This window comes from Lepidothrix coronata, unplaced genomic scaffold, assembly GCF_001604755.1.
Source record: "Lepidothrix coronata isolate B3197 unplaced genomic scaffold, Lepidothrix_coronata-1.0 Scaffold33, whole genome shotgun sequence".
NCBI classification, from domain to species: domain Eukaryota; kingdom Metazoa; phylum Chordata; class Aves; order Passeriformes; family Pipridae; genus Lepidothrix; species Lepidothrix coronata.
In genome coordinates this window covers 1,476,321-1,498,778 of record NW_016690213.1, presented here as the reverse complement: position 1 = coordinate 1,498,778, position 22,458 = coordinate 1,476,321, and the positions used below count along the sequence as shown (strand labels likewise).

General features: G+C 39.3%; 1 protein-coding gene across 3 annotated transcripts in view; it reads right to left on the bottom strand.

Annotated features, from left to right (window-relative positions):
* The window catches only part of KCNH1 (potassium voltage-gated channel subfamily H member 1), a 185,894-nt gene that overhangs the window by 136,604 nt on the left and 26,832 nt on the right, over nt 1–22,458 (bottom strand). For all 3 annotated transcript variants that reach the window (XR_001874221.1, XR_001874222.1, XM_017811781.1), the window contains exons 5-6: nt 18,341–18,459; nt 10,141–10,533 (exon numbers count right to left, since the gene is read on the bottom strand). Coding sequence is in view for 1 of the 3 variants with exons in the window: in XM_017811781.1 (XP_017667270.1) it covers nt 10,141–10,533; nt 18,341–18,459 (512 nt within the window). In the remaining 2 variants the exon portion in view is untranslated. The remainder of the gene's footprint in view (nt 1–10,140; nt 10,534–18,340; nt 18,460–22,458) is intronic.

Below are 22,458 nucleotides of genomic sequence, written 5' to 3'. Positions count from 1 at the left end.
TCTCCAGAATAAAACTGTACTTTCAGATTACTGTCCATCTTAATGCTCTTATCAGTGCAGATTATTTTTATGCTTTTATCATAGAGATGGCTCCACGATGTCACGCAAGGGAGCCTGAACTCAGTTTACTTTTCTTGGTGTGTCCCACCCTCTTAGCTCTGCTACTCCTATCAGCTTTGAGAGGCAGATGAAAAGACACACAGATCTCCTTCTTCCCAAAAGACATAGATGAACCTCAGTTCATAAAGAGCTAGAAATTGCACTACAGGTCCCAAACAGGCACCCCCAGATGCTCTGTTCTAAAGGACCACCATAAGGAATGTCTACATGGCAGTCAAGGAAAGGACAGGACTATGGAACATCCCATGAAGATCTACCTGTGCCTGATTTACTCTGACACAGTTGCAACTATTAGTACTGTATCCAACAGAAACTTTCCCTTGAGGCTATGCAAAAGCTAAGAAATCTGTTATATGGCCAGAGTAGACAAACAGTCCATTTGTACTGTATTTTGTTACAGAGAGAACCTATTTAAATACGCGGCATTTAGCAAAGTATTCAGAAAATGCTAAATTTCACACACAAATATATTTCAAATTGTATGAAGTTTAACTGAATGACACTAAAAAAATTGTACTGCTGCTACCTTCATGGAGATGTAGATAAATATTTCATAGGTTGGCAGGTTTACTTTCACTGCCAGTGACGGCTGATGCATAAAAATGGAAGACTGTGTAGCGAGTCCCTCCAAACCAAAGGGCAAGCTCAAAGCACTGAGACATGGAAGAAATAACTCTCTAGTCATTGATTGAGCAAATTTGAATGTCAAAAGCCCTCAAAATAATAAACACAACCACTCTGCCTCCACTCCTCCTACTCAATCTTTGCAGAGTGGAACTGCATCCCAAACACAACAGAAAAACAAACCAGTCTCAGTCCTAGAGGAAAGCAGGACCCACATTTTACATTCAAAGAGAATGCTTCATAATTTTGTCCATGAAATACTGCCAAAAGTAAATTTCCATGTATAATTTGTCATTAATTAGACCTACTCATTATAGACCGTGCACATTTACACAGGTTTTCTTCTGTATCTCCTGTTTTTCTGCAAGATCCGATCTACTATCAGTGCACCCCTTGTCTCTCACTGGTATATCAGCCATGTAAGTAATCTTCTTTCCAAACATGGGATCCAGGATATCCATATTTTGGCTCTAGCTCTGTATCAGACAACATAAGATTTGTGCCATTACTTCCATATCCAGAAAAAGAGATAGAGACACTGTGAAGTGTTTTTAAAACACAAGGGAAGGGCTATAAGGAGAGTAATTATTGTTACTTCTGTCATTATGGTCCCCAAGAACAGTAACAGTGGATACTACAGTATTTGCTGTGCAAATAAAAAACAGTTGCTGCTGTTCATTTGCCATGCAAAATTAAATTAAACTCCATTAATCGAATAATAAAATTTCACCTAGAAAAAACAAAATATAAATTGTTTAAAGAACAGCAATAAAAATTAAGTGCAGCCCACCTCCCCCAACAAAAATAAAAACCAAGGAATAATTCATTTTCCCTTCCAAACAAGATGCAGGATGAACAACTTTAGAAAAGAACTAAAATGCAATGTTCACCTCCTACAGCTGCAGTAACACTAGTACTTTAGTAAAAGATTCAATCTGCATGACAGTATTTACTTTTTAGGCCATTATTCACTTTCTGCATGCATGGAAAGAAAATGCACTTAACCCAAGCATTAAGATTTTTTTTTTCTAGGCTCAGAGGAAGGATAATTTACTTCCTACTTACTATCTATTTTTAAACAGAGAAATATCCAATATTGGCACAAATCTTTCCTAAGTTTTTCAGCACTTTCCTCTCATATGAAACTGCTAAAGTTCAGGCTTCATCTTAATTAAAGGGAGATGCAGGAGACTAAAAGCTAACCATTAAAAGAGACAGAATGAAACAGACCCAAAAAAATAAATTATTTATTCCAAAAAGGGAGGCAATGAACCAAATTTATCACTACCGTAAGTGAGGCAATAGCCATGGAAAGTACTACCTTCTTTCTTGACATCTGATGCTGAAGTCAGCCATCCTGCAGCCCGGCTCTGCCTATCTGCAGCAACATGGCAGCCCTGTCAGGCCATTATTAGGACTTCTCATTTCTGTCATTTGCCTCTTCTGATTTTCTTAATTAGGTCTGAGAATATGACCTTTCCTACAGACTGCCACATTTAGCAACCAAGAGATGAGATAACGTTATGCGCACAGGTTAAAATCAATACCTCAGCCCTCTGGATAGTGCTGTGGTTTTCAGCACTGAAGAAAACAGATCTCCAGACTCCCAAAGCTTATTTTAGTCAGACATCTGCAAGCTTGGTTAGAATTGAGGGGGAAACAGCAATAATTGAGAAGAGATGGGAAGGCTGGTTTTTCATTTGTAAAACTATGGCCATGCTTGCCTTACGTGCATACGTGCACACTCAGAAAAACAACAAAACCAGGAAACAAACTCTTATTTTTTTTTCTTTTGAGAAGAAGAACAAGAATAAAGATAACACATAAGTAATCTAAAGAAATCCCACTTTCCACAGTAGTAAATAAAAAATTAACCCCGGTAGACAGCAATCTACTTTCCAATGCTTCTGATTGAGGTGCTGGAGCAGGTCCAGAGAAGAGCAACAAGGCTGGTGAAGGGACTTGAGCACAAGTCCTATGAGTAGAGGCTGAGGGAGCTGAGGTTGTTCAGCCTGGAGAAGAGGAGGCTCAGGGGAGACCTCATCACTCTCTACAACAACCTGAAAAAGGAGGTTGTAGCCAGGTGGGGGTTGTTCTCTTCTCCCAGGCAGCTATCAGGAAGACAAGAGGGCATGGTCTTAAGCTGTGCCAGGGGAAGTTTAGGTTGGATATTAGGAAGAAATTCTTTACAGTGAGGGTAATCAGGCATTGGAATGGGCTGCCCAGGGAGGTGGTGGATTCTCTGTCCCTGGAGGTTTTTAAGATAAGACTGGATGTGGCACTTAGTGCCATGGTCTGGGAACTATGGCGGTAGTGGATCAAGGGTTGGACTTGATGATCTCAGAAGTCACTTCCAACCCAACTGATTCTATGATTCAAAGAAGCCATCAGTTCCAGAAGCTTTTTATTCATCTCAAAGAGGCAAAACACCCAAATAAGATTTAGTGTTACTGGCATCTAATACCACTCCACCTTTCCAATTCCGATCCCATCCCTAATATGAAAAAGACTACAGAGCAACCACCGTACAAACACAAATAAACACCCTTTGTCAACTCATCTGACTTTCTGCCTCAGATCAACACAAGTATGCTGAATGTGGGGAAAAGAACAGAGTAACTAATCCCCGTGTCTGAGACATTCTTCCCTTTATATGCAGTGTAAAGCTCACTCTAACAGCAACTTTTTGAAATAATTCATAATCTAATATATTCAATTATCTCTCCTTCTTGGACAAAGGCTATCACCATACATTTATCACTGAAAATGTAATTCAGCATTTTAATTCTTTTAGCCTTATACAGATTGAATAGCTTATGTAGATTACTATTCTCTCTTTAACAGAATGATAAATCATGTCATCCCTTTCAAAGCTATGAAGAAGTAGCCCTGAAATCCAATAACACCCTTACTTATCTGTGACTTAGCAAAAAGACTAATCTGAACATCAGGAGTGCAGAAAAAGAGGAGTTAATTGGCATCTTAACAGCCACAGCAGAACCTACAGAGTAGGTGAAGACCAGGCAGGGACACAGCAACACATCCTACTCTGGTATTCTCTTTTGTGAGGGGCTATCTATCAGCAAACAGAGCAGATGTCTCTGAGCCACCAAGGTGCATGAACCACGGAAGGCAGAAGAATTTAAATATACTCAACACCTTAAGCAGGCTTATAGCAAAAGAGAGAATTTAACCCTGAATGGCTTAAAAGGCATAAGAGCTCTGTAGCACCTATATACAACACCAACACAGTTTGGGAAACCGAGGATTTGGGGGGAAAAGACAGCCTACCCTTTCACAGGGTAGCATAAAGGAAGCAGCTCATTGGTAGTGTGGAGGTTAGGTTTTTAAGGAGGGAAGTTAGAGAAATCCATATTTGACTGGGAAAAAAATGGGGCATAGGAAGATGTGGAACAAAGCAGACAAAGAAAAGAGACACCCTCTCCCGAATCCTCAAGAGACTGAAAAGCAAATGCTTCTTTGCCTACCTGGTTTGTATCCTGGCTGTCCACTGTACCCAGGGATCTGCTTTACTTAATTTGCATTTCCCCAAATACTCCTTCCACCTACCTGTTTGTTAAGGAATTACTCCTGCTTGGCATAGCCCCCTGGGACATGCTGCAGTACAGAGGCACTTTCAGAAGTCAGACAAGCAGCCCTCCTTCTCCACCACCACCTTTCCTTTCCATGGTACTCCCTTTCTTCCACAGTTCAAGGCCCCCAAGCTCCTTCTGAAGCTCCAAACACTACAGTCACACCAACAACCCTCCTAGCTATTCTCCAAGGGTCTCTGGCAGGTTACAGCCCATAACACACACCTTCCATGGGTTTTGTCCTTTTTCTCAGGGGCCTCTCACAAAGGGACACCCAATCAAGTGGAGTTTCTTCATCACCACACTCCCAATCCACGGCCCATGTTCCAGCCCTCCCATTGCCTCCCCTCCCGGTACAGAAACCCAACTGCTTGATTCTTCCCCAGAAGCCCCAGTAAGGAGTCACTCTCTCCACAGGGTCTCACTAACCCCTTCTCATCTTGTTTATCTCACCCTAGAACCACAGTTTCTCAACATTTCTGCTATGACTGGATCATGTACGATATCGTACATGCTTTGTTATAGACATTACACAGAAAGTAGATTATAACTACTTTATAATTATAATTAGCCATAATAAAAATATTCATTCATTACTAGATTTATCAATAGGCTCACAAGCAAAATACAGTATTGCCTAATTGGACATATCCAAATAAGAGCAATGAACTACTGTTGCAAAGGGATTTCACATTACTCAGCTGTTTACAGTTTAAAAATACCTCAAAAAATTATATTTTCCAGTTTGCAAAATTCATCTAGCTCAAAATCTTTCTTTATGGGTCCCTGTTTATTCCATAAAACTGTAAATACAATAATTTATTCCCTTGCCCTTTATTGCATGCAATGGTAAAAAAAAGTCTAGGAATGTTGCATGCTTTCCAGTGTAGCTAATTCAGTAATTCCTAGATAGCTAATTTGTATTAGCATGAGAGATTATTCCACTAATAAGGTTTAAATTAATCTATTGCAAAAGTACTGCCTCAGAGAGTTGCCAACAATTTGACCAGCAACACATTCATTTTTTCCCTCTCTCAACTCACTATTTACTTTCCAGCTACACCACGCTTACTTGGCACTAAATAGCTTAATTTACTTCTATTACATCTGTATTATGTTTTTTTTCTGGAACTTTTTCTATCATCATAAATGTCCTTTCAAAGCTGTGTATCTTCTTCGCCTCCATGCTAGCTTCTCTCTTATTCATTCACTTAAGTGAACATTAGATCATTTATGTCGAATACATCTTTCCTGATGATCTTTGGCTGTGCATTTATTTCTCTTCTACCTCAACTAATAGACTGATATATGGTTCTCAATTTGGCATCAGCTAACAATTGATCATAGTTTTCTGTTCAAATACACATAGCAATTACTGCTAAAAACTCCCCATTTCAGAGATTTATATGGTGGTGACATGACTGGATTCCACTTGTACCATGAGATTTCACAACAACTGCATCACATGTAATAAGTCAAATTTTTTCCAATATAAATTACATCTTATGGTATTATGGCAGAAAACCACAGTATAAAATTGCTCAAGCTGACACTGCAAAAGTATGCTTTGGAATTCAAAGCCTTAAATTGCACTGTTCTTGGAAAAAAATTGTGGAATTTTCTTTAAGCCTGGTTTTTGTTAAATTTACTGATTGATGTCTGAACACAAAAAGATAACATTATCCCCCAAAGTATGTGGTATTTCCTTAAGTGAGGAATAATACTAATTACTGTAAAGGATTACTGACAAATGTTATTGTGATCATTCAAATTTGAAAGAGACTAACACTACATGTTTTTAAGCGCTGTGTAAATTTTAGACCAATATTTTCTTTTCTTACTCAAACAAAATTACAGCATGATGTATTGTCTTAACAATAGAAAGTTGAAGCCTAGCATTAAATTGATTCATCAATCAGTGGTATATTTTCTTCTCTTGAAGTTCTATGGCAGGTCAAGAAAGTAATTAGTATTTAACTACATAATTAGCTTCCCATATATAAAAGCCAGGAGAAACATTTATAACTTTTCTTTCATTTGGATTAACAATAGAAATTTCTCTACAGCTATTCATTTCTTTATTTGTTGAATTCTGTTCATGTCTGAATATAAGATGCTGTACTGCCTCTTTGAGCACAGAACTTGAGATCAGAAGCATCATACAGTCTCATACTTAATTATATGCCCATGAACAAAGACATTAATGTTTTTTCTTTCCTCTTCCATCTGTAGAATGTGGCTATTCATACTTAAGTGCCTCTTGAATTAATTGTAGTTATTAATAGTTGTATTGATCAATAGTTAATGAATTCAAATAATTTGAGGACAAAAATATTCTCAACCATGCAGAGAGGAAACTGGATTTCAATTATATTGAAAAATGCAAATTGAAAATATACTAATGTTCCAAACTGCAACAAACCCAAAGAATTTTGAAATTGCCTGAAAAACACAGAAGTCACACTTAGTTTTGTTTCAAGAAAATATTTTCTAATATATCTTATATTGGAATAATTAAGTAAATTGCAAAATAAAAAGTTACTTCAAAATAGAAAAAATACAATAACAGAATTTTTTTCAATTGAGTATCTGCTTGCCAAAAATATTGATCAACTCTAGTTTCATCTATTATAATTATTCTTATATTAGTGGATCATTTTAAAGATGATAACAATGGTTTCATCATTAATCTATCAAGAGCTAAGTGATGGGACAGTCCCAAAATTGTCCAGAGCCAAAAAAAGCCTCAGTACCCTATTATACAGTTTCTTACTTCTTCATTGCTCCATGTCCTGTGTCCCTTGCAAAGCAATTAGTCTCCATCACAGTAATTACAGCATTCTTAAAAACAAATTGACTTGTCAAGTTAGTTCCTCCATGACATCCTCGGTGTCTTCAGTGTCAGTTTTTTTAACAGAGAATGACAGCAGAGAGGAAAACAAGTGAGGTTCCACCTGCCCCAGTTCCCCTTCACTATGGGGACTGCAGCAAAGCCAGGATTCTATTTCGTGCTGTTTAAAATCATATATGGAAAACATGAAAACAGGAAAACAGCAATTCAATTTCTTCATCTCATTTTATCACCACTGTTGACACTGGGTATCATTTAATCTCTGGCAATTTTTTCAAGAGTATTCACACTTGGACTTTTAAAAGAATATCTGCAGCAGCTATGGGCACCTACTAACTTCAGCACAATGGCTCCGAGGGAATTCCTTTCAGCAAAATTAAGGTGGCACACAAATAACAATTCAGTTTGGTTACTTGTAAGTTGAGCAGCACAGCCTCACACCTGACTTAATCCAACAGTGAAGTTGGCAAGAGACAGGCAAAATTTAAACCAGCGAGAAAGGGAGGGAGTTGGCCCAAAAGGGAATGCTCTACACAGCAGAAAGGAAGATATCAGGCAAAGATTTTCTACTTTTTTTATTTTTTTCCTCTTTAATAAAAGGTTATCTTTCTCTCTACAGGCAGCTCTTGAAACAGTGATCAGCATATACTGTCCTAAACCCCCACCTGATGTGCACTGTGTTATTCTGTCAGTGAATTTGCTGGCAAATCCCTTCAGGTCCTATAAACCAGTACAAACCCTTAACAGAAGTACAGCAATTTACACCAGTGGAAACTCTGCTCTAATGACTCTACAATGATTTATACCAGCTAAATGTCAGAACCCACTAAGGGAAATGGAGATGAACAGTCTTAAAAGGACAGCATCAAGAAAAATGTTGGTTATTTTTTTTCTTTGGGCATGATAGCAGAGTAACTAAAACTAACATTATATACTGATGTTATACTGATTAAGGAGACTGTTGAAGAGCTGTAGGAAAACTGAAGTACCAATCAGCTTCTCATTGTTACAAGGCAATACTGAGATGGAGAACTTGGATAAATTCAAACTTACACAAGTATTTCTCTGCAGAATTGCTACCATGAGTTCAAAAGCACCTGTGCTCAGCTTGAGGGCTGTCACAGCCACTGGTATAGACATTTTCCTCAGGGATATTCTGTAGGTCACATAACCAGTCTAAAGTTACAAAGTGTTCCTCCAGCAAAATCACCACCAGGTTGCTACTATCTGCAGAGGGTGAGAAAAGCTTCCTTCTCTTTTTTGTCTCTGGCTTAATTTCTTTCTTTCTTTTTATAATTATTATTATTTATTTATTATTTTTGCTCTTTCAGTCTAAATGTCAGAAACTGACATATGGCCACTGCTTCCCCTTTATCAGTGGCACAGCAAAGTAATATGGAAAGCCCTGCAGAATAATCTGCAGTCTGGGCCCTTTCTGTGACAAACAAATACTTCAGGACAGGTCTCACAAGGCTTTTTTGCTTGATCTCGTTTGTGTTTTCTCAGTCTGTAGCTTGATATAAAATGAAAACTTCTCTTGGGAATTAAATATCAGATAACATATTTTTTCCACTACATTCAATAGTTTGCCTACTTATCCTGAGCCATTGACAAAATCACTATAATACTTTAAATTTTATAAAAACCTGAGTAGTGTATTTTTTAAAAAAGTAATGTGGTTTTGGTTTTGCCCATATATTTCACTTGGCTTAGTTTTCTTTTGATAGCTAGGCTGTCCTTTGTAACATGGTCACACTTTAAAGGAACTCGTAAAATTTAAATTTTGCAGGAGAAAAATTAAATACTAAACCCCGACGAGATCCATATGCATATCCCTCTCATTCTCTGGAGTTATTCAAACCCACCTGGATGGAATCCTGTGCAACCTGCTTTGCATGGATCTGCTTTAGCAGGAGAGCTGGACTAGATGATGTCCAGAGACCCCTTCCAACCCCCTCCATCCTGTGATTCTGTGATTCTGCATGTTACATCTCTAGTATGTGCAAGAGATAAATTTAGACACATAATTAGTTGATGATACATATTTTATAATATGCAACCAGAAAGCGGACTGCTGGAATCCTCTTTAAGATTTTATTAGCAATTCATAAATTCTCTGAACTATTTAGGCATGGACCCCTAATATATTTAATTTAGGAATATTTTCTTGGCAGACTGATCCAAAAGAATAAGCAGAGGCAGCATTGTGATTTTAAGTGTCTGAATGGTAGTTCTTTTGCTGGATTGTGATATGTTCCCAAAGAAATGAGCAAGAATTGAAGAGTCTAGGTTTCCTATCCTTTCATCTAATTATGAAATTACCAAAAAAGGCACCTTCAATTGCTTCACCTTCCTCTAAAACAACTTTTGCCAGACAATGCTGCATGGATCACCAGATATACACACAGTGCTTTCTGGTGGTCTAATATTCGGTGAGTCACTGCCTGCCTCTTTTTCATCTGCTATAGTGTACCAGAAGCAGCTGAGAAAAGTGTATTTCACTTCCCAATTGTTCATGTGAAGAATTGCCATTAGCAGACATACTCTGTTCAGTCAGCAGTGAAAGCAAGAGAAGCCTGACCCGAGAAACTGTCCTGACACACCAGTTCAAGCTATTCATAGTAAGTCAGACAGAGCAGTTTTCCTCAGTGCTGTACAGAGGTTCTGCTGCCTGCTTCTGTCTGTCCTCATGAACTCTGAGGATGCATAATGAAGTAAAGTAAACACGGATTTTTAACATCAAAAACTACAGCCTTTCCCAGTGCAGCTAAAGAATGACGTTTCTGGCTAGGATTCATAGGCAAACTTCCGTGCATGCTGTGGGTGGCTACTAGTGACATATGTACAGTAACTCAATATATTTAAAAGCACACATTTCTTTCTTCTCGCTTCCACCTCCCCCCCAACCACTAAGTAATAACTAATGGGTGGAAGTGGAACCAGTATACTGACCTCATCGACATTCTCAAATGCATTGATGACATCATAGGGCAAGCACGAGAGCAGATCGATCACAAACCAGGTCTTCAGGTAATTCATGCGAATCAGTTTGGGGTCAGAGATCACCTCTCCTGCCGGCCCCACGAAGGTCGTATGGAAATTGAGCACAATGTCGACCAAAAAAATGACATCTACAATGCTGTCAACTACTAGCCATGCCACGTTGTTCTGTTTGGTTTTAAAGGAGACATTGTAAGGAACCAAAATAGCAGTGTAGAAGGTTAAAATCAAGATGATCCAGTCCCAGGTGGTCTTGAAAACGCAATAATGCAAAATTATATGTGGCGGAGTCTTTGGTGCCTCTTGCTTGTACTGTGGGAGGATTTCAGAGCCGAGCTGCAATACCTGTAGTCACAGAGATTTCAGGAGAAAAGGAAAACATGCTTAATTTTTTCATGATATTTTTCCACACTGTAGATTCTCAAGCTCAGTACAATAGTTGATAAAAATACATGTCCATTAGCTCCTTTTATCACCACAAAATGGTAAGCATGTCAAGATAAGTATTCCATTAAACAGATCAGCATCAAAGAACAGTTATTTCTTTTAATACCATTACTTATTTTTTGACACTAAGTCTAATATGTGGGGTGTCCAAGACAGCTTCTTCAGTGATCAAAATAGACAAGACAGATAAATGATGGACAAGAACAGGCAGGAAGGCAGTTGTGAATAGAAATCAATGGTAACACCAGGAATAATACCATAACTTCTCAGTTGCAATCCAGCACTGGGACGACTGGACCCCACTGTTTTGCAACACTGGCTATTTAACACTACACTGTGTCTGAAATAGGCTTATACTGCAATCTATCATGAATGCATGGGTCTTTCTTCCTCTTCTCTGGACTGTGCAGGTCCAAAGCCCATGGATAATTATCATTAACCTCAATAAACTCATTTTCAACTTCAGCTTTTCACTGAGAGCAGTTCAGTGTCTTAACTACTTGATGGTGCAGAATCCTAGAAAAATAGAAGACTTTCTGAACCTTAAGGATTCTAAGACCGTGGAGTCCAACCATTAACCTATTACCACTGCGTTCTCCAACAAACCACGTCCCCAAGTGTCCCATCCACATGCCTTTTGAACACTTTCAAGTATGGTGATTCCACCACTTCCCTGGGAAACCTGTTCCGATGCTTGACAACCCTTTCAGTGAAGAAATTTTTCCTAATATCTACTCTAAACCTCCCCTGGTGCAACTTGAGGCTGTTTCCTCTAGTCCAGTCACTTGTTATCCAGGAGAAGAGAACAAACTCCCCCTCACTACAACCTTTTTCCAGGCAGTCATAGAGAGCAGTATGGTCCCTCCTGAGCCTCTTTTTCTCCAGGCTAAACAACCCCAGCTCCCTCAGCTGCTCCTCACCAAACTTGTTCTCTAGAGCCTTCACCGCCTTTGTTGTCCTTCTTTGGACACACTTCAGCACCTGAGTGTCCTTGCAGTGAGGGGCCCAAAACTGAACACAGTATTTGAGGTGACCCGTTGAGGTGTACCATCCAGTTACAATGCAGTTAGGTCTGAATTCGAAAATGCACTACTGCAAAAGATGATGTTTTAAACCCTGGACCTCAGGCTGAGCATATGCTGACACTGAGAGCTGTTTCGCATAACTGCAAGCTTGATCAATGCTGCCCATTTTCTGTCTACTGTCTCTCCAGTTGTGCCCACTAGTGTGAAAACAGTATTATCATGTACTTAATTCTTGGGAAGTAAAGTTTCTTCCACATATCTACCAACAAGAATGTGTTTGTTTATATCTATGGATATACATGAGGGTGATATCAACATGAAGAAACTGTGTCCAAATAAAGACAAGTGAAATTTTTAAATTAAATTTACCCTGGATGAGTTATGGATGAAAACTGAAAGGAAGATGGAGGTTTGCTAGAGTGAAATGTGTTTGCTAGTGCCAAACTCACAGAACCTGGGAAAAAAAATTAGGAGCATGGCTCCTTTTTCACACTTATTTACACATAGTTCAGAGCAATAGGGAGCAGAGAAGGAAATTAAATGGCTGTCTTTCTCAGAGAGAAGATCATACAGCATAGCTATACTAGAAGGGTGTCTTCCTTTCATGCTCCTTATCTTAGCTTTTTTAATGTCAATTATTTAGACATGGATTTTTATCTGCAGGCTTTTCTGAGTGCCTTTTTTTTTTTCCCTGAACTGGTGGGCTTTTTTCCAACAATTAAAGCCAAAGGGGACAAAAGAAAACAATCAGCTACAAGAGTCCTATTTGGACAAAACAGTCCTAGATCAAATTCCCTGCTGCTCTGAACTTCACATAATGACTTAGTCTTGTACACAGCAGGGGTCAGACTGTCAGATCACAGTCCCTTGCACATGTGTAAATGACAATGGGAATTGCAACCCCGCTGACTTTGAGTCCAGTATGTTCTCCTGAAGAGAATTAGCATGACCTGCTCAGAGAGACCTCCATGTTAGCACAGAGGCATCAACAGTTTGAACAAAAATTTTTAAAAATAAGAGGACCTAGTACTTTTGTTTCACTGAGTTTCTAGAATGACAGCAAAGAGGAAAAACGAACGTTTCCCCTGCAGACCAAACTAGGAGTCAGACATCTTCCCTGTAGTATTAAGTAGTCTATGACTCCTGACCCTGATTCACGTAGTTTCTCCATATTACCAAAAAAAAAAAGAAAAAAAAAGCAAATAAAAAAAGTTGTCTTATGGTAAAAGGAGCTGGAAGCAGCACAAGACAGAAGTTGTCTCTATTCTCTGCAGGAGGCACCAGCCAGTCCATTCAGTCCCCAGAAGTCACTGGTAGTGACTGGAAGACACAGAGGTGAGGTATTGAGTTAGTATGTGTACACAGAGTGTTGCTGCCTTCAAAGCTTGTTTGCAATCCCAATGACAAATGTTAGGATGTCTTTTCTCAACAAAAGCTCTAGCCCAAGATCAATATTGCAAATATCTCCTGCGCTCCCTTTTGCACATCACAGCTGTACCTCAATCAGTGGGAAAGCAAAGAGCTACTATTGGCCTTTTTGAGGGTCTGCATGAGTAGCAGCTCTAAGATCCTAAGCCCAAAATATGCTGAAATATGGGCAAGGAGAGTCCTCTGCAATACTCACTCACTGGAATAACTGATCAGCAAACCAAACATCTCTATCACATAGTAACATTTATCAGTCAGTTAACTAGATTTCAGTTCTAATGCTGAGATCTTACTACTGTGGGGAGATGGTACCACCTCATAAATGCAGGTTGAAAATATAATTGCTTGTTTTGTAATCACAGGCCTAATACAGCTTAGTTTTTTAGCCTCTGTTATTATATGAATAAGTCAAATTTTTTGGTAACCATTCTAATCAGCACAGGAACCTCAACCAATAAACTCTGAAAAAAATATTTTATTTCGTTCTTGTCAGATTGGTTCTCATACATAAATTCATAAGTCCTAGACTGAGAATTGTATAATGTACTCCATTTTGGCCATTGCTGCTTTGTCCTCCAAGAACTTGTGGAAATTTTGCATCAACCAAATTATAGGTATTGGAAAATGTACTAATATATTCTTGTATACCCAAATAACAGGAAAAAGGCAAGAACAATCTTTTTGGCAATAAAGCAGGGTCTAAATTATGGTGTCCATTATTTTGCTGCAAATGAAAAAGAAATAAAGTCAGTGGAACTGCAGGGATGTAAGACTGAACTGAAAGCACAAAAAAACAGACTTCTAGTTTCAACTCGTTAAGAAAATAAACAACTTTGCTACTTGGGTGTTTTAAAATGTAATCACCAAATGCAAAACACTCTCTCCTAGCTTGTTTGAGATTCAAGGGCTACGGCATAGAAAAATAAAAGGATTGACGTCTTCTTTCTTTTCTATTTAGAAAGCAAATGTACTCTAAACTATCTGACTGGCTAGAGACCTTATCAATAAGTCTTTTGAACTTCTGTTACCACATTGGAGTCTCTACCAATGGCCATTTAAAGTGACCAGGGGGCATGGCTTTTACTGTCTACAGCAGAAGGATGTGCAACCACACTGTGGGTGTGAAACTTGAATGGAGGGGCAGGGACAGGGCAGGAGCTGGGCATCAAGGAATGACATAGGGATATCAATCACTTACCAGGTGAAGAAAGCCACCTGCAGCAAGCCTGAGGAACTTCCAGGGCTTTGCTAGGGCGGAGTGAAGGTGACAAGTTCTAGCCCAGGCTCCTTCTCACTATATCACTTACATGCACCTTGTAAAACCACTCCACCTTGCTGGCATTGCTAGAGATGAACCTTCATTTCACAGCTTGGGATGGAAGAAGGGCACTGTCCCAGCTCACACTACGTCTCCCAGGAAAGGCAACTTGCTTTACAGCCTAGCAAAGGTCTTGCAGCATCTGGGACTGCCAGACAAGACCTTTCAAAGGCAGCAAATTCCTCATTTCATAGAAGGAAGAGAAACACGCCTATAACAAAGCTTAATTATCTCAGAGAACGAGCGTGTGCCTTTAGAACAAAGCACAACAAAGGAGCTCAGTACTGCACAGAAGTCATGGAAGAAAGTCCACAGAGCTTCGTGCTAAAGATCTAGGTTTTGTCAGGTCGCTTGCACTGGAAGTTATAAGAGCTCCTTTCTACACTTTTCACACCATCCCGGATCATCTGGAGATTTAAGAGCTATAAACTCCATTCTCTCTGCACCACACAGCAAACCCAGGTAGATGCAAAGGGAAGTACCTTCTGCCCTGCTCCAAGATGTTCCTGCTGCACTCCAGCCTCTAGAAAGAGCAGCGCCAACCTGAGACAGGTTTGCTGAAGTAGTGGTGTAGTTACCCACCCATATGAACTAACTAGGTTCAAACTGCTTGTAAAGGTACTTCTCCTGGAGGGGAAAAAAAGAACCCCAAGAGATTAATATAATAGTAATCATGAAAAAAATGTACACAACTATATAAACCAATAGGTTGAGTTTCCATCCATGTGCACTGGATAATTTCATTACTATAATTTTCAAAATAACTGAAACAGCCTTGGGTTCAGAAGAATTTTCACTATTATACTGTTTTATCATAGTAAAAAAAGTATTTTTTCAGAAAGTTATTAATAAAAGTATTATTTCAATTACTTATGATTCATCAGACAATACAGCTGTATTACCTGCATTTATTATTTGTGGTAATGATGCATGATGTTTTTAATAGCTCTCTAAAGCTGCAGAATTTTATTTCAAGAGCAGAAATGCCCCAATTACATCACTGGTTTCACAAGGTTGTGGGGGGTTGGGGGTTTTTTGTGGATTTTTTTAACATAGCAAAATTGAAAAAAAAAAAAATCCTAAATGTGTTAAAAAATTGTGAATATATCCGGAGCCAGGACTCCCAAAAGTGCATCAACGAGTGGTTACAATGACTTATTTATTTTTAAGATCTCATGACTGGGGGGAAGGGGAAAAAGCCAACACATACACAAACAATCACTTATTTCCAGCTTAATCTCTCCTTTCTGTGTTTTCACTGCACATATTTGCTCTTTCTCACTCTCCTTTACTTTTGTTTTCACAGGCACCCACACAAATTGCTCCCAAGCTAAGGGCTAGGTGCTAAGCCTCAACTTGGAGTAGATTTTAATGGCAGTTTTAAGTTCCTGGTAAACAAGGTTTGAAAAAAAAAAAAAGGCAGGAGTTCCACTATTAAGCAGTGCTGCTAAGCACCTTTATAATTTTTCTGCTTTTATTTCTTACAACTATCGCACTTTTTTTACTTATGACACAATCTTGTTTACCCAGAACTGCCTGGTAAGTGTACAGAACACATCAGCTAAGACCATTGGTGCAGATGACACACATACTATGAAGTGACCAGGAATAATCATTCCTACAATCGGCTTCTTGGTGATTAAGCCACAGAAATGTATTAATTACTTTACACTCTCATTGCAAAACGTAGCCTCAGAGTTACCTGACAACTCTGTGTTAATTGCATAATTTATTTAATTAGTTTTCATATGACTGCTATTAGAGAAGTCAGGTTAAAAAATCTATGCCTACTGGCAAAAGTCAAAGACTGAAGCTTCATAGACACTGCTTGTACTACCCATGACCTGAGGATAAAACAAAGTAGTTTGTCACTAACACCTTTCTTAAACTATTTAATAAACAATAAAAGAAATCATAAGCTTTTGTGGCATGTTTCTGCTTCCTATTTGTACAACACCTTGCTGCACTCAGGTTTTAGGACACAACTGACTCCTCAGATATTCAAAAATATAAGTGATAAAGAACTAGGAGCGACACAAGTAATATTCCAATAAATGAAGAGCCTTCTCATGCAAACAAGATTGATGGTAAATGTCATAATGAGTTGGAAAAGAAAAAGGATGAATTTTAATTTGAATTTAAAATTTCAAACAGACTACTGCAGGATGAAGGGGGGAAAAAAGAAAAAATACTTGAAAATACAACAGGGAACAGTGGGAGATCCAATGTTCAATATTATGAAGAGATCTTTCCAGAATAAGAATCCTAGCACCCCATATATCTTCAAAGTAAGAAAAGTGGCCTTGTCTGTATGATTATCTGCACTCTGCTTTTCTTAGTATAGTTCTATTGACTGAAATGGAATTACAGGAGAAATTCAACAAGCTACCTAACATCACAGTTGGGGCTAATGTTCTTTATAAAATAATGACTGCAATATTCAGTCAGCAATTAAAGAAACTCATTTCAGACATGTAAACCATACATTTGCCCTTTATTATTTGTAATTAATCAATTGGCTGTGCCAGTTAGAATACTTGCAAAGACTTGTTGAGCACATGGGCTTGCAAGAAATTTCAGTAACATGTAGTCACTGAGGTCCAGGCTGAGGTTCACTGAGCCAAACAGAATAACCTCAGACCCTTTGCCTTACATTCTACTGAATACATTTTAGCATGAACTAAAATTCAAGGGCAGACATCTAAAGAGACAACAGGATTATTTGATGCTAAGCCTTGAGTAGGATTAGGAGGGAGACTATTCCAAATTCCAGGACACTAAAGCAACCTCAGGGTGCTAGTCCCATGGTATCTATGTGAATGTCTGCCCCTCCCTTGTGCTAGGATGATCTATGTTATTTCTGTACTTCCAACTTCCATTCTTGAGTAGTTCTGTATTAAACACTGAATAGGTAAGCTCCAGGGTGGCAATTTCATCATTATCTGTGATAACAGTACAGCCTGGCCAGGATGTTTTTATTTTGCATAGAAACTAAAGTGTATACAGGCAAATCTAACAGAGTACTAACTATATGGAGACTTCATGGAACCCATCAATGCCTTACACCTCCAGCTACAGAGGAAGATCAAAAATTTTTGACAAGAGTCACAGCTGCTGCCATGGCTTTCACAGCAGTAAGTAAAGCAGGGCTGACATGTTGTATTGGCCAAGCTGTCATTAACATCATATATCAAGCCTTTCCCTAAGTTGTTTTTACACCAGGGAGACCCTGCTACTGGCCCAGGAGACAGCTACAGGAAACTTGGGACAGTCTCTCCCCCTCGTGGTGAAAGCCTTCAAACCCTAAGTACTTCAAAGAGCCTTCTCTGACTGGAGCTTTTCTCAAAACTTTGAAAGACTACCTAAATCACAAGGTTTCGTTTTCCTGATCTGTCTGCAGTGTTACTTGTGGTCTCTTACAGTTGTTCTGTCTGTAAAGCCAGTAACTCAAACATACATTTTAACCAGTTTGTAAAGCAGAGTTGGGATCCCACTGAAAAGTAACCAGACATAAATTAATTCAGAGAACAATCATGTCAAGGGTTCTCCAGAACTTCCTTGTGTATTAGCCTGAGTTTTTCTCACCTCAATTTTACATAAGTAAATAGTCCAAGATCCTACTAACATTGAGATCCTCAGAAGAATAGAAACAAAGCAAGAATTTTTTTAATAATAGTGCCATTATAAGACTTTGCTAATATATGGAACACAATGCTGCAATTAGGTTACATGAAGTCTTTTGGACCTCTGTTTCCATTCCAGTGTCATGGGACATGTTTCACAGCACATGCACCATATTCTGAGCTCCCATGCCTGCCACCAGCCTTCAGATTCCCAGAGCAAGGGGGACACAGTGCTTAGCTCACACAGAGACAACATACCCAAAAAGGCTAAAAACATTTCTTTACAGCCTCTCAGGGAAATAAAACATTACCTCAGCAAGTCTCGAATGCTTGTGAACATTCTCTCCTTTCTGGACACTCGGAGCAAGCTGCTGCAGGACACCTCGGCTGCTCGTGAGGGCACGAGTCAAGCGAGCAAACTTCCCCCAACCTGCAAGAAAATGTGCAAGATTATACACATTAACCAAAAAAAAAAGCTGCAAGGGTACCATATAAAACCTCTTATAACTAAGGGGGGGAGGTGAAGCTCAAACAGAGCAATCTGCTTTAATACTGACCACAAGGGACTATAATTTAGGCAAGTACCAGATAAAAGCAAGTCACAAAATAGGTGTCAGCATGGTACTGTAATAAAACCCATTACTGCAGTAGCTTTGTATTCAATGGCTCTACAAGAGTGCTGTTACATGAACTGCATATTTTGCAAGGATAAGTGTCCACTATACAATAATCTTCTATTAAATCCAATCACCAGATTTGGATCTCTCAGCACCACAGAAGACACTCCAGACTAATCAAGATGTAAGACTAGAGTAACACAGAATGAAAATTACAGTTGTCTGTAACAGAAGTGAATTTGACCTCAGATGCATCAAGCATAGATCTGGCATAAGCAGAGAAATATACAAAAGATAATAAAAAGTAGAGCAGAAGAGCAAAACAAAATCATTAATTTCATCCTCTCGAAACAAAAGGGGGAATATACAAATAGATTTTCTCAAACTCTAATAAAACATTTAGCAGCTTCTGTCAGAGAAGTCATATGCTGAATTTTAATTCACAATATTTTTTACAGCGATTTCAAATACCCCTCAAAATAGAAGACTTTGAACGACAGTCACAAGAGCTAGCTACAACTATAATCTTTATGGGCAGTACTTTGCCATAACAGAGAGTCAGGTAGAGTACACATCTGGATATTTTTGGTACCCTGAAAGGAAAACATTGGTGCATTTAGTCCCAATCTTGAAAAATGTTAGCACCACATGGGAACTGTTGAGCAGTCTCATCTCCTACTCCACCTAAGGATGTTCAGCACTTTGAAGACTCAGTTTATAATAAGAACCTGGTTCCAGTAAAAGTTCCCTCTACAGCTCTCTTGTAGACCCCTTTTGTGTACTGGAAAACGCTATAAGTTCTCCCTGGAATCTTCTCCTCTCCAGGCTGAACAACCACAAGTTTCTCAGCCTGCCTGCACAGCAGAGGTGCTCCATCTCTCCGAGTATATTTGTGACCCTCCTCTGGACTCACTCAACAAGTCCACATCCTTGTTATGTTGAGGGCCTTGGAGATGAATGCAGTATTCCAGGAGGGGTCACATAAGGTTGGAGTACAGCAGGAGAATCATATCTCTCGACTTGCTGGCCACACTGGTTTTGACACATCCCAGGATACAGTTGGCTTTATGAGCTTCAAGTGCACATCACCCAGTCACGTCAAGCTTCTCGTCCACCAACATCCCCAAATCCTTCTCTGCAGGGGTGCTCTCAATCCAGCTTGTATTTGTGCTTAGGAGTGCCGCGACCCAGGTGGGGAACTGTGCAGCTGGCCAGACCGAGGGGGCCCGAGGAGGCTGTGGTCCAAGAGGACATAAGCAATCCGCCCGCTCTCCAGTCCCGGCGAGGGAGGGCTGCCGGGGGAGCGGGCGGTCCGGCGGTGCGCCGGCCGCGGCGCTGGCCGTGGTGCTGAACCAGGACGAACGCGGCTTGTTTTCAAACGGCAGCCCCAGCGACGAACAGAACAGACCACAGAGTTCCAGCTTCACACAGGAACTGGAAATCTGCCTTCCTTGCCAGACATAAAATATTTATAATTCCAGATAAACATAGACAGTTCCTTTTACTAAGTCAAACCAGACTGATGGGTAGGGCATTTTTCAGGAAGATTCAAAGTTTGGTTCAAAACCCGAGGACAAACTTTCAGTGTGCATTTTCTTCCTAACACTGAATGTTCTAAGATATAGGCTATTCAGACATAAATAGAGATATGAGGAAAAGGAAGCACCTCACTTGAGCTTTCTTGCAAAAAAGCACTGCCAGACAACTCTGTGACATGATTTGTCGCTATGAGTGCTGAGCACCTTTGTGTACCTGCCCTTCTCCCCAGGAGTCATCTATCTCCTTTTGAAAGGTTCAGCTTAACCCATTCTTCTCTCCCCAGCATTCCCTATAAGCATCTCGTCTACCCTACGTGTTGGAAATCTCACTTGTGGGTGCTTAAATGGTGCACAAAAGAATTGTTTTCATGAACATTAGATCTCTCACGCTATACTCCAAATCTGATCTGAAAACAATACAACTGTTTGTTATAGGCAAGAAACTGTGTCAAGAGGCAAAGCTTTTTAGCTTGGCTTTTAAAACCAGTGCTGATATGAAAATGGCAGGCTGGAAGTACATACCCAAACCCTCCTTTACATGTACAACACATGGGAACCCAGTCTGGAGTGGCACATGCACCTGTGCAATGGTATGCCTAAAACCAGGCACTGAATCAACATGCAAATGTCCCAGCTGTATGAATATCATCTCTAGAACAGAAGGCTCTCCTCCTTGTACTGACTTTTGGGTTGTTTGGGTTTGTTTATTTGTTTGCTTTTTTGTGAAAGACAAAGACAAAAGTGTGGGAAATTCAACGCCAAATTATAACAGACCAGTAGACTGTGGAGAAAGAAAATGAAAATGAGAGAGAATGCCAGTACTAATACTACTGAATGATAATTTCTTCTGAAAAGATAGCAGCTGAATTTATTCCAATTTTTCCTCCAGAATCCTAGGGACAGATGTAGCCTACAGCAAGTCAGATATTTATCCAGTAAAGACAGGGCAAGTAATGTCATGACTGAACATAAACACTAAATTTTAAGGGTCATGAATCTATCCAAGACAAGAAACAAAGTTACAGAATGGTGTAGGAATAGAGTGGTGTCAGTCATGCTAGAACAGAGGGATCAGATGATATGGATTATTCTCATTCAACACAAGCAGTTGGTATATCCTTACATCCATTCTTTTCCTCCAAAAAAAGAGAAAATACAAATTAAATTGAAATCTACTGAGGCTATGTGATTCTAATATAGGCATACATATTCCTCAAACAAGGTAAGAGTTCACGTACTAGAGAAGTCAGCTTGGAATTCAAGAAGCAAACATAAAGCTAAATACCAGCTCCATGGTTGTGCTTGCCTGTGCCCGTCTTTGATTCTAACCCAATTTTATCATTGTTTGGTCTCCTTTTTCAGTTCTGCAGAAAATATCATTCAGGGACAAAACAATAACACGGCACTAAAACACCTTCAGCTTCAAAAGGATGAAGAAAGAGCCTTCAAGATTAACAGCACTGATTTCAGCGCTTCTGCATTCCATGATGCTCCTTCAGTTTTCCACCATTTCTTTGCAAAAAGCTGAACAGAAATTGCTTCTGAAAACACCCAAGACAAGATGCCCACAAGGAGGACAAAAGCTTTGTTTCGTGGGGAAATATGGTATTGAAACATACTTCTGTGATGTGATATTTAACTCAAACCTTTTATTCATTCAAGGATAAAGCTTTATTTAACAATGGTCTCAAGCTGAAGAAACCAATTTTTTTGTACTTTGAGGTGAGCATGATCTGTTGATACTCAACCACAACAACATTTATTATTTATTTGTAGGTAGTTATTTGTTTCCTACCACTCTCCTCAGTCTGATCATCATGATTTGTAAATTTAAACATTAGGAACTGTGGTAGTTGCAGAACGTTTGTTATCAAGTTGCTGATCTGTGACTTACACAACGCCTGGAATTAGAAGAAGGAGCCATTCCCTGCTAGAGAACAAGCTTGTTTGTCCATGGGTCTATTGTTCACACGACTGTGTAAACGTAAGAAAAGCAGAATTCCAGCAGTTCTTACCTCCATTCAAACCACTTTTATATTCTTGCACATCAAAGATCCCTACTTACATCCATCATGCTTCTCTGCAGTGCTCCTTCCCTTTGAAACCTCATGACTAACACTGTATTATTTTCCCATCTGGACTGGGAAAGCATACCAAAGGTTTTTAATAAACTCACCACTTCCCTTTCATTTGTTTCCTTTTTTAAGAAAACATTTCATCCAGATGAAAGCCGAGTATAACTTAATCAAAATATTTCAAACACTGGCTCTGTTC